Source organism: Mus musculus, chromosome 4 (genome assembly GCF_000001635.26).
Source record: "Mus musculus strain C57BL/6J chromosome 4, GRCm38.p6 C57BL/6J".
Lineage (NCBI taxonomy): Eukaryota > Metazoa > Chordata > Mammalia > Rodentia > Muridae > Mus > Mus musculus.
Window position 1 is genome coordinate 148,258,540 of NC_000070.6, and position 14,253 is coordinate 148,272,792.

The following is a 14,253-nucleotide window of genomic DNA, read 5'->3' on the forward strand; positions in this document are numbered from 1 at the left end:
TGCCCACCTCCTGTTCACATGCGACTACACTGCTGCTGGACAAGAGCTTTCCTGTCCCCTGCCTAGCCTAGAGCTCGGCACACAAGAATGCTAGAGGGCTGAGAGAGAGAGGGCGGGGTGTGGTGGCTACTTAGGATGTGAAGGGTGAAGGATGCTCACCTGTTCTGGCAGGAGCTCTCCAGGGGCGCCATGTAGAGGCTCCAGAGGCCCAGGGCCGCAGGCATGGTGAACAGCACAGCCAGCCAGCAGCAGGTCACAATGAGGGACATGAACAAGCCGAAGTCATGCACAGCTGGGATCTGCAGCCAAGAGGCAGTGAGGACAGGGCACCGTGAGTGTCTTGGATGTCTCTGTGTCCGGAGACAACCAGAAAGCTGGGTCTCTCCCGACTGACGTAGGAACAGTTTCCAGGACAACAGCACCGGGCCTGGAGGATGCCAGAAGCCACAGCAGCTGAGGAAGTGCTTGCCCCACCTGAGGGCAGAGGTTCTAGTCTACCTGCAGCCATATGGGAACCGCCAGGGTAAGCAGCTGGTAGTGGCCATTACGGACGACACATCACACAAACCCAGGCTGACGGATGATGAAGGGGAAGGGAAGGGTTGGTACCCAACATGGGGAAGAAGGGAGCCTGAAATCTCACGGGGACCTGCCCAGGGCTGTGGCGATTGGTGGAAACCCTAACCGATCAGCAGGCAGACCTGAAAGTTTGTGAAATCACTTCACTAATCTGCTCATCTCAGACCCAGAATTATCCACTGAGAAACTGAGGCCCAGAGAGGTTTACATGAGTTATGTGGCTAAGTCACAAGGTCTCCCAATGATGTCATTGCCTCATTCAGGAATACGGAAGTGGGAGTGGGAGGGGGGAGGGATAGGGAGAGAGGAAGACAGACAGAATGTAAGAGAGATCAAACTCAGGCATGAAGTGGCATGAAGAGCTCAGGCCAGGAGCGAGGAGACTGTTGTTGGGTCCACCACTTGCCAGCTGTGTGACCATGATAGAGTCCCTTTACCTTTCTGGGCCCCAGTTTCTGTGCTAGGAAGACAGAGACGGTGACACTTTTATCTTGGGTTGTAAAGATCAGATGGTAAAGAAATGGTGGTGCCCCAGGGCAGAGTCAGAGTGCATATTCACTAACCGGACTGCTGTAACCGCCCCACATGTTAGTCACAGAAGAGAACAGCAGTCACAGAGCAAGGACCTTGAGATGAAGGTGCTGGGGTCAGGAGTCACCCACGTGTGGGCGGATGGGAAGCAGGGACAAGGACCACGGGCAGGCTTCTCACCTGGGAGAAGACGTTGGCCGCATAAGCGGCGGCGGTGGTCAGCGAGGTGAAGAAGGTGGCTTTGCCTGCAGTCTGGATGGTGTGGATCATCCGCAGTTGGGGGTCTTCCAGGTGGGTGGCCTGGCGGTAAGTGTTGATGAATACAAAGACATCGTCCACACCTGCAGGAAGAACAGGCCAGGGTTGGGGGTGGGCAGCTCAGCTCAGGTCCCACTTCTGTGTGCCTCAGGTCCGGTGCCAGGTGGCTCACCTCTGGCTTAACAAGACCCTTTGACTGGCTCCATCTGGAGGTCAAGCCCCACCCACCAGACTCCTTGGCCCCATCCACCAGATTTCTTGGCTGCACCCAGCCTCTCTAAGCCCCACCCACTGTGGACAAGCATCACCCACCATGCACCTTGGCTCCACTCACTGTCTCCAAAAGCCACCCATAAAGTCTCAAGTCCCACCAACCAGCCTCCATGGCCTTGCTGAGTTCAAGCCCCATCCATCAAGCATCCCGGCCCCACCCGCCACTCTTCCAAAGCTTAGTTTCCTATCTCCCCACCACTCTCATCATCACCTAGAAGGCCTTCTTGGGAGGGGGAGGGGGCTGGAAGGGACAGAGTTCTCAAGTGGGAGTCCCCTGCCGTGGCTGGAGGACAACTCACCAATGCCCACAATCACAAAGGCGGCCACTCCATTGAGGATGCCCAAGTACTGGATGCCAAAGACCACGTGGTAGAGAAAGAGTGCCACCAGGCAGCTGAGACCGATGCTGGCGATCCCAAAGAAGGACAGGAACACTGGGCAGGGCAAGGAGCAGAAGGGACCATGGGGAGGGCCCTCACAGAACATCCCCCCACCCCCTTCAGTGACCCTGACCACAGCCCCTCATCCTGAGCTTCCTGCACCACCCGGTCTGCTCCTGGGCATGCGTATGGACAAGTTGCAGAATTTGAAGCCTTTCGTTCCCAGAGAAGGGGCTGGACAGGAGGCCTGTGTAGGTGAGCAGGTGAGGTGAGCTGGGGGCAAAGGGGCGGCTGCTATGGTATATAAAGTAGGCTCTTGAATGATTCACAACGGTCTAAAAATATCCCAGGCACCCAGACACAAAGTTACCACGGTGTCTGAGCACCATTTGGCCCAGCTCTAAGGAACCAGATTCAGGGCTATCCCAGCATCCTTGAACAGGCCGGTGTGAGCTGCTGGGAGCAAAGGCGCTGGCTCACGTGATCCTTCGGAGATGCGGTACCTGAGCAGGAGGTTAGGATGTAGACGAGGGCCGCGATGCAGCTACTGCTAATGAAGGCAAGGAGCATGTCGTTATTGAAGGTTCGGCGTACCTCATAGTCGAAGAGGTCTGTCCCCCCATAGAGGACCTGGACTTTGCTGGGGGAGGGAGGCCATGGAGAGAGGAGAAAGACAGGAAGGGGATTAAAGATGACTGTGGACACTTGATGCCCTTCATCAGTGACTCTTTACCTTGGCTGCACATCAAAATCACTTGAGCTTCCAAAAGTCCTGATATCTAGGCCCGATGCCATGCAAATTAAATCATAATTTCTTGGGTGGAGCTGAAGCAAGGTTTTTTTTTTTTCCCTCCAGATCTCCCAGGTGATTCAACGTGTAGCTGAGGTTGAGAGCTACCATTCGACACAGATAGTAATCAGCGACAATCAGCCCCTCCATCATCTTCCAGTTGTCAACTGTCCACAGCAGCCTACAGTCAATCAAACCAATTTTCCCCAAGAACCCCAGGCAGGCTGATCAAGCTGTTTTTCTTCTGTATGTATATGTGTATGTGGCATGTGCATACCTGTTCACATGTGTGTGCGTGCACATGTGCGTGTGTGTGTGTGTGTGTGTATGTGTATGTGCACCTCTGTTTGTGCGGTTGTGGAGGCACAATGTCTATGCACAGAGTCTCCCTTGTGTGCTACAACTTATTCACTGAGGCAGAGTTTGCAACTGAACCCAGGGTTCTCAGACACAGCTAGTTTGTCTAACCAGCTCACTCCGGGGGGGCCCCATCTCCACTGCCTAAGCTTTACAATGGCAGGTGGGCTGCCACACGGATCAGCGTTTCTGTGGGTTCTGTGGACCCAAGCTCTGGTCGTCACACTCAGGTAATAAATACTCTATCCACTGGGCAATCTCCCTAACTTCACACCCTCATACTGTAAAACATATATAGGTGAGACAGGGTCTCACTGTTTCCCTGGCTAGACTTTTGTTCGGTGCTGTGCTCTGTGTGTGTGTGTGTGTGTGTGTGTGTGTGTGTGTGTGTGTGTGTGTGTGTGTGTGTGCATGCTATGGACATATACCAGGCTAGGCTTGAACTCACAGAAGTCGGTCTGCCTCTGCCTTGGATCTTCCTGGGATTAAAGATCACACCCAGCCATCCCAAACGACTTATTTTATTTATTTATATGTATGTCATGTATGTGTGGGGTCCCACAGAGGTTCAAGGAAGGCAGCAGATCTGGATCTGGAATTAGAGATGTTTGTGAGCCGCCTGATGTGGCTGCTGAGGCTTGAACCTGAGTCCTCCGGAAGACTGATACATGCTCTTAACCACTGAGCCATCTCTCCGGCACCCAAACTGCTTTAAAAATACAGGCAATAGTGACATTTTTGGTAGTGGTGGGAAAACAGTTTCACATCAGGACTACCTGACTGCTGCAACCACAAGATATGAGCAAGTGGGGCTGGAGAGATGGCCGAGAAGTTAAGAGCACCCTATGCTCCTAACAGAGAACCTGGTTGGACTCCCAGCACTCATATGGTGGCTCGCAACCATACACAGCCCCGGTTACAGGGGACCCAACAAGCACAAAAGTGGGCAACATACACGCATACAGGTAAAACATTCATGAACATAAAATAAAAACAAACAAAGCTAAAAAAATTAAAAACCCCTTTGAGATACAAGAGAAAGCACATGACACAGGACCCTGGGCCCCAGAGCACAGAGAATGGCGATCCTCTGAGACAGGAAATAAAGCAGGCACTGTGGGTTCCAGGGCTGACGCCTCGATGGCATTGCTGGACCCCGGAGAGCCCCGCATATCGGCTAGTAGATGCTCTAGCAGCTGGAACATTCCGCAAACTCAACGAAAACTGTGGCCCTGTTGACCCAAAGGCTAAATAACTGAAGGGCTGCAGTACACACCGCAGATTGAACCGCTCGCACGTTCTCACCAGGAGAAAAACTGACAGAGGGGAGAAGACGCGTAACAGATCACGGAACAAAGAGAAGAACAAGGACAGAGTTGTCAGCGTCAGACAATGGCAAAGCCGTGTCCCCAGACACTCGGGGGAAGCTCAACTCAGAATGCTATACCCGGAAAAACACATTTCAAAAGCAAAGGCAAAAATCAAAACTCCGTCAGATGTACAAGCCCGAAATTACCTCTGGTACACAGACACTACTGAAGATGCTAAGGGGGCCCCTCTGGCGGAAGGAAGATGACAGCGTGCAGGAGACACTAAGGAGAAGATGCACTGTAAGTGGAGGTGTCACGAGGAAGACATGTAACATTTTTATTTATTGTTACAAAAGAAAACTGGCTATTTAAAAATAATACAGTGGCGTGGGATAACAAACAGATTGTGGCTCACAGTAGTGCAGAGGCCACTGGAAGCACGGAAGGGTACGACAGGGTGATATGGTACCATCTTAAAGATGTACCGTGATACTTAAGGAGGCATACTGCAAATCCTAAAGGAGCCACTAAGAGTTATGGCTACCAAGGAAAATAAGATTTAAATAAAAACACAAGAAATGTCACCCAGAAGAATTTTTTAAAAAAACAAAAACAAAAAAACCCTTCCATCTATTCAGCTCTAGGTTCTGAAGATGCTGGCCAGTGCAATCAGGCAAGAAAACAAGAGGTAAAGCGTGTCTGTACTGGGAAAGAAGAAGCAGATCTCCCATTATCAGTGTAACAAACGCTTATTTGCGTGGAAAATCCAATGGAATCTAAAAAAACCAATCGACAACAACAAACCCCAAGTTTAACAAGGTCATAAAACACAAAGTTGATTATAAATTTAAATTAACAGCTGGAGAATAAATCTTAAATGTATACTATGATAGGATCATGAAAATAGAAAATGCTTAGAGATAAAATGAAGTCATGTTTCTGGAACCAAAGATGCGATATTTTAAGATATATATCACATTCAAGATCCCAGGAGACTGACTTTCCTATTTCGTGGTACTTGGGATTGAACCTAGGGTTTCACACATACAAAGCCCATGTTCTACCACTGAGCAACAGCCTCAGCTACTTTTCATTTTTAAAAACAATTTGAGACAAGGGTCTTGATAAATTATCCAGGCAATCCTTGAACATACTCTGTAGCACAGGCTGGACCATTAATTTTCTGCCTCAGCCTCTCAGATATCTCGGGATTATAGATTTGTGCCACCGCCGGCCTAACTGGCCATTTATCTATTTCAGAAATAAAGGAGCTGATTCTAAAATTCACCTGGAAATGCAAAAGATCTAGAACAACTACACTTAAAAAAAAAAAGACAATAAATGATCTCAAGACAGACAGAGCAGGTTGTATCTCAGTGGTAGAGTGTTTGCCTAGGATGTGCTACACCCTGGGCTCAATCCCTAGCTCTGAAGGAAAGAAAACAAACAGGACCTGGTATGAAACAGGACCTGGTACGAAGTTATGATAACCACAACTGTGTAGTTCCAAAGTGCACGTCCATGGAACAGAACAGAATGGCCACATTTGTGGGCAGAAAGTTTTGTCCAAGGCAAAAGAGAAAGAGGCACAGAGAAAGAAGTGCCCTTCCAACACCTGACACCAGGGTTATTGTAAGAATAATACAGCTCAGCCCATAGCTTCTCCATACTCAAAAGCAAACTCAAAATGAAACAGAAAAACCCAACCAAAAGTGGGCACAAGAGAACAGCAGCCAACACAGAAACTCACACTTGGTGACAGCACAGAGAATAAACATTTGTAGAATGTCAGTCACAAACAGGACGTACCACCAAGGCTCAGGGAAGATGGGGAAAGAATGAGGTGGGAAGACTTTAAAAAAAAGACTCACTTTAATTTTATGTGTATGAGTGTTTTGCTTACAGTATGTATGTATGTATGGTATGTATGTATATATGTATGTATGTATGGTATGTATGTATATATGTATGTATGGTATGTATGTATATATGTATGTATGTATGTATGTATGTTATGTCGGTATGTGTGTTATGTATGTATGTATGGTATGTATGTATCTGTACCATGTATGTATGTATGTATGTATGTATGTATGTATGTATCTGTACCATGAGCGTGCAGTGCCCATGGCAACCAGAGAGGGCATCAGAGCCACTGGAATTGGAGTTATAGATGGTTGTGAGCAGCCATGTGGGTCCTCTGCATGAGCAACAAGATCTCTTAATCACTGAGCCACCTCTCCAGTGAGGTGAAAAAACTGTAGAAGACAAGAAGTAGAGGAGGACCAGAGAAACGGTATCTTCTGGACATGACAGGGACTCTGCACTCACGGATTCACATCATCTGTGTCTGCCTGCACAGAACTACACAAGATCAAGCCAGTCAGCCTTTCGGCTTGAGCCTCATGGGAAGGGCTCATGAGTCCCCAGCCCTGGCTAAGCTATGGGTGCTGACAGCTTCTGGGAGAGGAGAGTCAGTTCTCTTTCAGGGTCTGGACCCTGGTAGATCTACTGTACTCAGAGGATGGTCCTACATCCATGAATATCTGAGCAGCACAAACTGGCCTCAGTGGTCAATGAAATGAAAAAGACATTACGTTTGGTGCTGCTGGTGGCGGTAGTGGTGGTGGTGCTATTGGTGTTGGTGCTGATGCTGGCACTGGTGCAGGAGGAGGAGGATCTGGGAGGAGTTATGGGAGGAGTGGGAGAATGTGATCAAATACATCATATCCATGTATAAAATTCCCAGAGGATACAAATGTTATTTTACAGTGGACACAAGATCTGCATCAATATTTCATCAAAGAAACTAGAGGGATGAAATACGCTCCTAAGCCTCTTGTTCATTCAGCTTCCATCACCGTGAGGTGAGGTGGGCAGTTTCCCCTAGCCTGTGTTTCCAGTACAATGCTCTGCCAAACCACAGGCCCAAACCAAGGGGACCGGAAGAAGCCAAGGACTGAGAACATGAGCTGAATAAGTCCTTTCTCCTTTAGAAATACGACAACGGATGTCCAAGTCATGACTCATTAAAAAAAAATGAAAACCTGAGACAGCAGGATTGCTAATACACACCTATTAGAATAGCCTCATTCATTCATTCATTCATTCATTCATTCATTCATTCATTCATTCATTCATTCTTCCTTCCTAAATCAAGAACAGTTTAAAAACTGTACTACCTATATTTGCTGGTTAATTTTTGTCAACATGACACACTAGAGTCACCTGGAAGAGGGCACTTTTATTTTATTTTATTTTATTTTATTTTATTTTATTTTATTTTATTGAGGAAATTCCTCTGTCAGACTGATCTTCAGGCTTGTCCTTGGGTGTTTTCTTGATTGTTAGTGTGGAGAGTCTGGTGTGGGCAGTGTCACCCCTGGGAAGTTCTGACAGGTATGAAAAAGGTGGATGAATATGAGCCAGACAGCTGCGCTCCTCCATGGCCCCTGCTTTGGTTCCTTACCTCCGGGTCCCCGACCTCCTTCCGTGATGGCCTCACTGTCCCCAAGTGGGTTAGGGCTAGTGTTTATCACAGCGACAGAGAAGCAAACTAGAACACCCCACCAAGTTGAAGAGAGGATGGAGGAGACCGGGAATTCTCACCCTCACTGGGAGCACAAAATGGTACAAGCCATTTGGAAAACTCAGCAAGTCTCTCCAGTTAAACAAATGCCCACCATTATTGCCTGGTCATTTCACTAAGAGGCTTTTTATCTAAGGCCAAAGTATTTGTTCACGGAAAGAGTTACACACAAACAGTCGCTGGAGCTTTACCAGTAAAGGTTGAACCTGGAAAGGACGCCATCACTCAGCAACGAGTGAACAGATGGGCAGAATATGGTATGAACACGATTCAGTGCTCAACGATAAACTGTTGATACACGATGAGGCATGGGTACAATTCAAATAAGCTAGAATGAACGAACGAGTTCCGTCAAAAAGGGAACATGTTGGGAGATACCTTGCATACAAAGCTCTTAAAAAGGATGGTGGAAAGCAGAAAGTGGGTCTGCAGACGTGGCTCAGCAGTTAAGAGTCCAGCCTGCTCTAGCGGAGGACCTGAGTCCGATTCCCAGGACCCACCCGAGAGCAGACAGCTGTCTGCAACTTCAGCTCCAGGGGGTCTGATGCCCCCCTCTGGCTTCTCTGAGCACTGCATGCATGTGGTGCCCTTAAATACACACATGCATAGAGTTAAACAAAACAAGAACTGGGAAGTGATTGCTGGGGTGGGGGCTGGGAGCAGGATGCAGTCTGAGCTGGTTCTCTGGGCATAGGGAAACATACTGGGATTTTATGTTCTTGACAGTGGATGTGTCAGGACTAATCAACTTTAAAATGCTAAGTATACATAGTTGGTCGTGTGCCAATCACACCTCACCAAATGTTTTATTTTCTCAACCTCATACATAATAGCCAAGAAAAAAACAATCTCTGACCGTCTGACTTTGATGAATTAGATAATTTTTCTTTGAGTGAAAGAGCTGAACATTAAATCAGTCATTTACTGTGTATACATTAATTTATATAGCATATACAGAGTATTTTATGGGGAAAGGGGGCTGGAGAGATGGCTTAGTGCTTAAAAGCACTTGCTGTTCCTGCGGAGGTCCTGAATTTAGTTACTGGCACCCACATGGTAGCCTACTATTGTCTGTAACACCAGCTGGAAGGGATCTGAGCCCTCTTCTGGCCACCATGGGTGCCACACACACACACACACACACACACACAATTCACAGAAATGCATACAGGCAAACACACACACATAAAATAAATTAATCTTTAAAAAATAAACAAATTAAAAGCAGAGGGAAAAAAACCCAGTCATTTTAAGAGAGCAACAATGGACAGGCAAAATGGCTCAGTGGGTAAAGGTGCTTGCTGCCAAGACGGACGGACAGCAGGAGTTCTGGAATCCACACAGTGGAGAGAGAGAACAAATTCTTGCAAGTTGTCCTCTGACTTCCACACGCACACAGTGGCACACACGTGTACACACACACACGCGCGCGCGCACACACACACACGCGCGCGCGCACACACACACACGTACACGAACACACACACACACACACGTACACACACAAATGCAATAAAACTTTTAATAGGGAAAAAGAGCAAGGAGGAAGACTTGCAGCTGACTTCTCTACAGAAACCGATGGAAGTCGTGTGACAGTGGAGTGGCGTCTTTCAAACAGTAAACGAACACAGCTGACAATTTGGAATGCCACACAAGTGGGACAGATTAGAAAAATGAAAGTAAAATAAAGATTCCCCCCACCCCACCCCAAGCAAACAAAACACGAGTCACCAGAAGCAAACCAGCATGCAGAGAATACTAAAAAGAGATCTTCAGACCCGAGGAAAGTGGTCCCAGAGGGACGCATGAAGCTGCAGAGTAATGAAGACCAACAGGAAAGGTAAAGACTCAGATATACAGAAAGGAGCAGAACCTGCAAGACAGAACTGGCTGTGGGTTTAAAATGCACATACAATTAAAGTGCACACAACCAAACCTCGAGGGGACGGAGAACAGTAAATGCCACGCCAGTGCTCTCAGTCCCCGGTGTGATCAGCGAAGCCGTAAAAGTGACGATTCGTGTAACTCAGCGTTAAGTCAAGGTGTGTTTTTCTCTCGACTCACCAAAAATACAACAATGGAAAGGATCTTGTGAATCGGAAAGAAGGCATTAAAATCAAGTCCTGGGAGGGGGTGCGGCTGACACTTCAAATGTGGCCAAACATTTCAGCCGAGGTAAGCGTTGCTATCTGAAGTGCCCCCCATAGTCAGCTCCTATCAGGTGCCTTTCCTTGAGGTATTTTCACCCACCCATCCATCCATCTATCTATCCATCCACCCATCCATCCACATATCCACTCATTCATGCCTTAGACCAATCTTTACCAAGTGGTGCCAGGCACCATGCTGGGGCTAGGCTTACAGAAGTGAGCCAGAAACAAGTCCATCTCCAAATCAGATCTTTCTTAAATGTGTGTGTGTGTGGTCATATGTGCATACTACAGGGTGCTTGTGAATGTCAGGAGATAACTTGTGGGAATCAGTTCTCTCCTTCTTCCTTATTGGTTCAAGAGATTTAACTCAGGTTATCAAGCTAGGTGGCAGGCTCTACTGAGCCATCTTGCTGGCTTCTTAAATGGTGGGTGTGTGTGTGTACACATATGTGTACATGTATGTTTGGAGACCAAAGATGAGACATCTACCTTGAGTATCTTCCTGGTATTTTCTGCCTTTTTTTTCTCTCCCAGATTTAATTTATTTTCTCTCTCTCTCTCTCTCTCTCTCTCTCTCTCTCTCTCTCTCTCTCTCTCTCTCTCTCTCTCTCTCTCTCTCTCTCCGTGTGTGTGTGTGTGTGTGTGTGTGTGTGTGTGTGTGTGGACATGATTGCAGGTCAGAGGCCAGAAAAGGGCAGTGGATCTCCTGCAGCTGGATCTCCTGCAGCTGTGAGCTGCCTGGTGTGGGCGCTGGGAACAGAAGCAAGCACCCTTCACTACCGAGCCCTGCACCCATTGTGCTTTAATTCGCTGAGTCTTACCCAAATGAGTCTTCTCCTCAGCCCCCACTTGCACACAAATTCCCCTGGGGGTGGGGGCTCGCCAGCCTACATTCCTAATACTGGGATTACACCTGGGTTTATACGAGTCCTGGGAATGTGAACGCAGATCTTCATGCCTGTGTGGCAAGCACATTACTAACTGAGCCATCTCCGCAGGCCCTAGCTCCTCCATACGTCTTTAAAAGAAATATTCATCTTATGAGTGTTTTGCCTGGGTGATGTGTGTGTGCACACCATGCACATGCCCTGTGCCTGCAGAAGTCAGCAGAGGGCGTAGGATCCCCTGAAACTGGAATCGCAGGTGTGAGCTGCCACTTGGTGCTAAGAAGAGACCCCAGGTCCTCTACAAGAGCAGCAGGTGCTCTTAACCACCTCTCTGGCCCTGCTCTCTCTTAATGACCAGAGTAATAGGAAACACAGTCCCATCTTACAAGTAGGGACACTCAGGCCCAGAGAAACGAAGCGATTCGGCCCACGGACCCTATGCATATTAGAGGGAGAGAGGGACTGCCTCCTTTCTGGACAACCATACCCAATCCCTCTGAGACAGGAGTTTTGGAACTGTCTCCTTCCTTCAAAGCCGTCATGTCTACTACTGATGAACTAATGGTCAAGAAAAGAGGCCTTTGGGAGGGTCCAGAGGATGTTCTTAACTCAGCCCAGACTTGGAGATAAAGACTTCCTGGGGTTCCAGTTGTGAGGAAGGAGATTTGGGCTTGAGAGGCACCCTGTTGCCTACACACAGGCACACACAGTGTGAGGCTGGACTTCCTACCTAGTGGACTGCTTGGCGAGCATGGCCACATACGTGACTACGAAGCTCTGAAACTTGGCTCTCTGCTCCTCCCAGCGATCATCCACTGAGTAGTAGTTGGGAAGCGGCGCTCCAAACAGGATCTCACTGCGCAGGAGGGAGCTCTTCAGATTATCCACGGAGAGCCCCTCATCCACATACCAGTAGAACTCAGGGTGAGTCATGGCCAGTTCTAGGGAGCCTGCAAGGGGGCAGGAAAAACCAAAGAGCTCAGTGCCCAGCTCCCACCAGTCCGCTCTGCCACTGCACCATCTGGGACAGAGGAATGGCTTAGAGAATCCACAGCTTCCTCGCCAGAGCAGGCAGTTCCCCCTAGGTTTATTCTTTGATTCTAGTTTGAACCGCACCGAATTCCAAGGCTCTGTCACTAATCCCATAACCCCGCCTGCTGCAGACCCACCCTGCTTGTGACCTCCCTCCACCCAAACCCCACTCTTTAGCCTGTCTCACCTACCCGAAAGGTACCTTTAAACTTTCATGCTCCTCCTTACGGTATTTTAACAACTTGACACAAGCTAATGTTATCTGGGAAGAGGATACCTCAACTGAGAAACCGCCTCCATCAGATGGCTTGTGGGAACATTCTTTTCTTAATTGCTACATGGCAGAAGAGGACCCAGCCCACTGGGGTCAGTGCTATTCTTGGGCTGGTACTCCCGGAGTGTTTAAGAAAGGACTCTGAGCAAACATGCCAGTAAGCAGCTGCCTTCCATGGCCTCTGCTTCAGTTCCTGCCTCTAGGTTCTTGCCTCGAGTTCCTGCCCTGATCTCCTTTGATGTGGAGGATGGAATAAACCCCTTTGCTCTGCAAGTTAGGATAGAAACCTAACTAAGACAAATTTCCTTCCAGGTACTCTCAAACCAACCCCATCCCTAAGTCTCACTCCACGCTTTCTCTCTCTGGACTCAACCTAACTCCCTAAATCCCACAATCCCAGAGGGTGTCCTAGCCGCACATCCACAGACATCTTGCATGCTGGCCATCCTAGCTCAGCATAGTACCGTTCCATCAGTGTGCCTGCTCACCCCGGATATCCGCCAGGTCCTGGCCCATGCCGTCGTAGTAGATCTTGCCGCCCCTCTCGGTGGGGAAAAAGTAAGTCATGAGAGAACTAGGCGGGGAGCAGTAGGAATAGGATCCGAGCGGCAGGTCCTTGAGCACCTCATGGGGCTTCCAGCAGAACTCCCGGAAACCCGGGTGGTCCATGATTTTACGCTCGATCTCGTGGATCGTGACTAGACGCTCGCTCGTGAAAATGTTGCGCTCCGCGTCTCCGCGAGCCAGAAAGATGAGCTCGATTCGCCAATGCGCGTGTGTTTGGGTGTTGGCGCTCACATAGGTGCGCGAGTAATCCCAGCGCGAGGCGCCCCGACGGGCCCGGCTCTGATTGGTTACCTGACCCTCCGGGGACGGAGCCTCCCGGCGACGTCGCTCACTCGAATTGGCTGCTGATGTCTGAGTGGCAACAGTGTCCCTCGGTGCTGAGCGAGGAGCTCGGGATGCAGGTCGAGAATGATTCCCCAGGTGCAGCTGCTGAAGCTGCTCTGAGATGAGGCGCTGCAACGTCTCGGAGGTGAAGTCCGCCAGGTCGCGCCTGTTGCGCCCCCAAGATCCAAACTGGGACTTGAGGGCCAAGGCCAGGGCGTCAAAGCGCTGTGATGCCTCGTGGTTGCGGATCTCAAAGGCGTTGTAGGAGATGTCGATGTCCAGGGGCGGGTAGTAGAGGAACATGAAGGCAGACAGCACCATGGGGATGCTGCAGCCAAGGAACAGCACCAGCCCTGCGCAGCACGGGTTGGTGAAGGCCCAGCCCAGAGTGCTCCAGAACCCCAAAGTCGGGGGTCTGGAAGGCAGTGTCCAGCGTCGCCAGCAGCCCTGTGCTCCGGACTGCAGCCCTGGCCCGGGGATACCCCTGCAGGCTTCATCTTCCGGCTGTTCCTCTTCTAGCCACACATCCTGCAGCAGGGGATCATCCTCTGAGTCCATACCCTAGGGAAAAGGGACAGGTCAGCAACCTTGACAGGGCAGGCTTCACCCAGCCTAGGTACCACAAGCAGAGACCAGTTCCACTGTGGAGTTGCGTCATATGTTCACCACGCTCTAGGGAAGCCAACAACGTGTGTTCCTCCCGGGAAAACCGCATTGCTTTGTCCCATTAAACCCAATGAGGTGATTTTGTCTTTCAAGATCAAAGAAAAGGGAGAACTGGGGCTGGAGAGATGATTCAGCGGTTAAGAGCACTGGTTGCTCCTGCAGAAGACCCAGGTTCAATTCCCAGCACCCACATGGCTGCTCATGAAGGTTTGTAGCTCTAGTTCCTAGGGGCACACATATGTGCACATACATACATGCTGGCAAAATAGTCATGTGCATACAT

General features: G+C 49.3%; 1 protein-coding gene across 5 annotated transcripts in view; it reads right to left on the minus strand.

Annotated features, from left to right (window-relative positions):
- Disp3 (dispatched RND transporter family member 3) overlaps positions 1-14,253 on the minus strand; it is a 51,764-nt gene that overhangs the window by 22,107 nt on the left and 15,404 nt on the right. For all 5 annotated transcript variants that reach the window (NR_149755.1, XR_390748.4, NR_154985.1 and 2 more), the window contains exons 2-7: positions 12,902-13,865; positions 11,838-12,057; positions 2,525-2,661; positions 1,941-2,075; positions 1,291-1,451; positions 160-299 (exon numbers count right to left, since the gene is read on the minus strand). Coding sequence is in view for 2 of the 5 variants with exons in the window: in NM_001083342.1 (NP_001076811.1) it covers positions 160-299; positions 1,291-1,451; positions 1,941-2,075; positions 2,525-2,661; positions 11,838-12,057; positions 12,902-13,862 (1,754 nt within the window). In the remaining 3 variants the exon portion in view is untranslated. The remainder of the gene's footprint in view (positions 1-159; positions 300-1,290; positions 1,452-1,940; positions 2,076-2,524; positions 2,662-11,837; positions 12,058-12,901; positions 13,866-14,253) is intronic.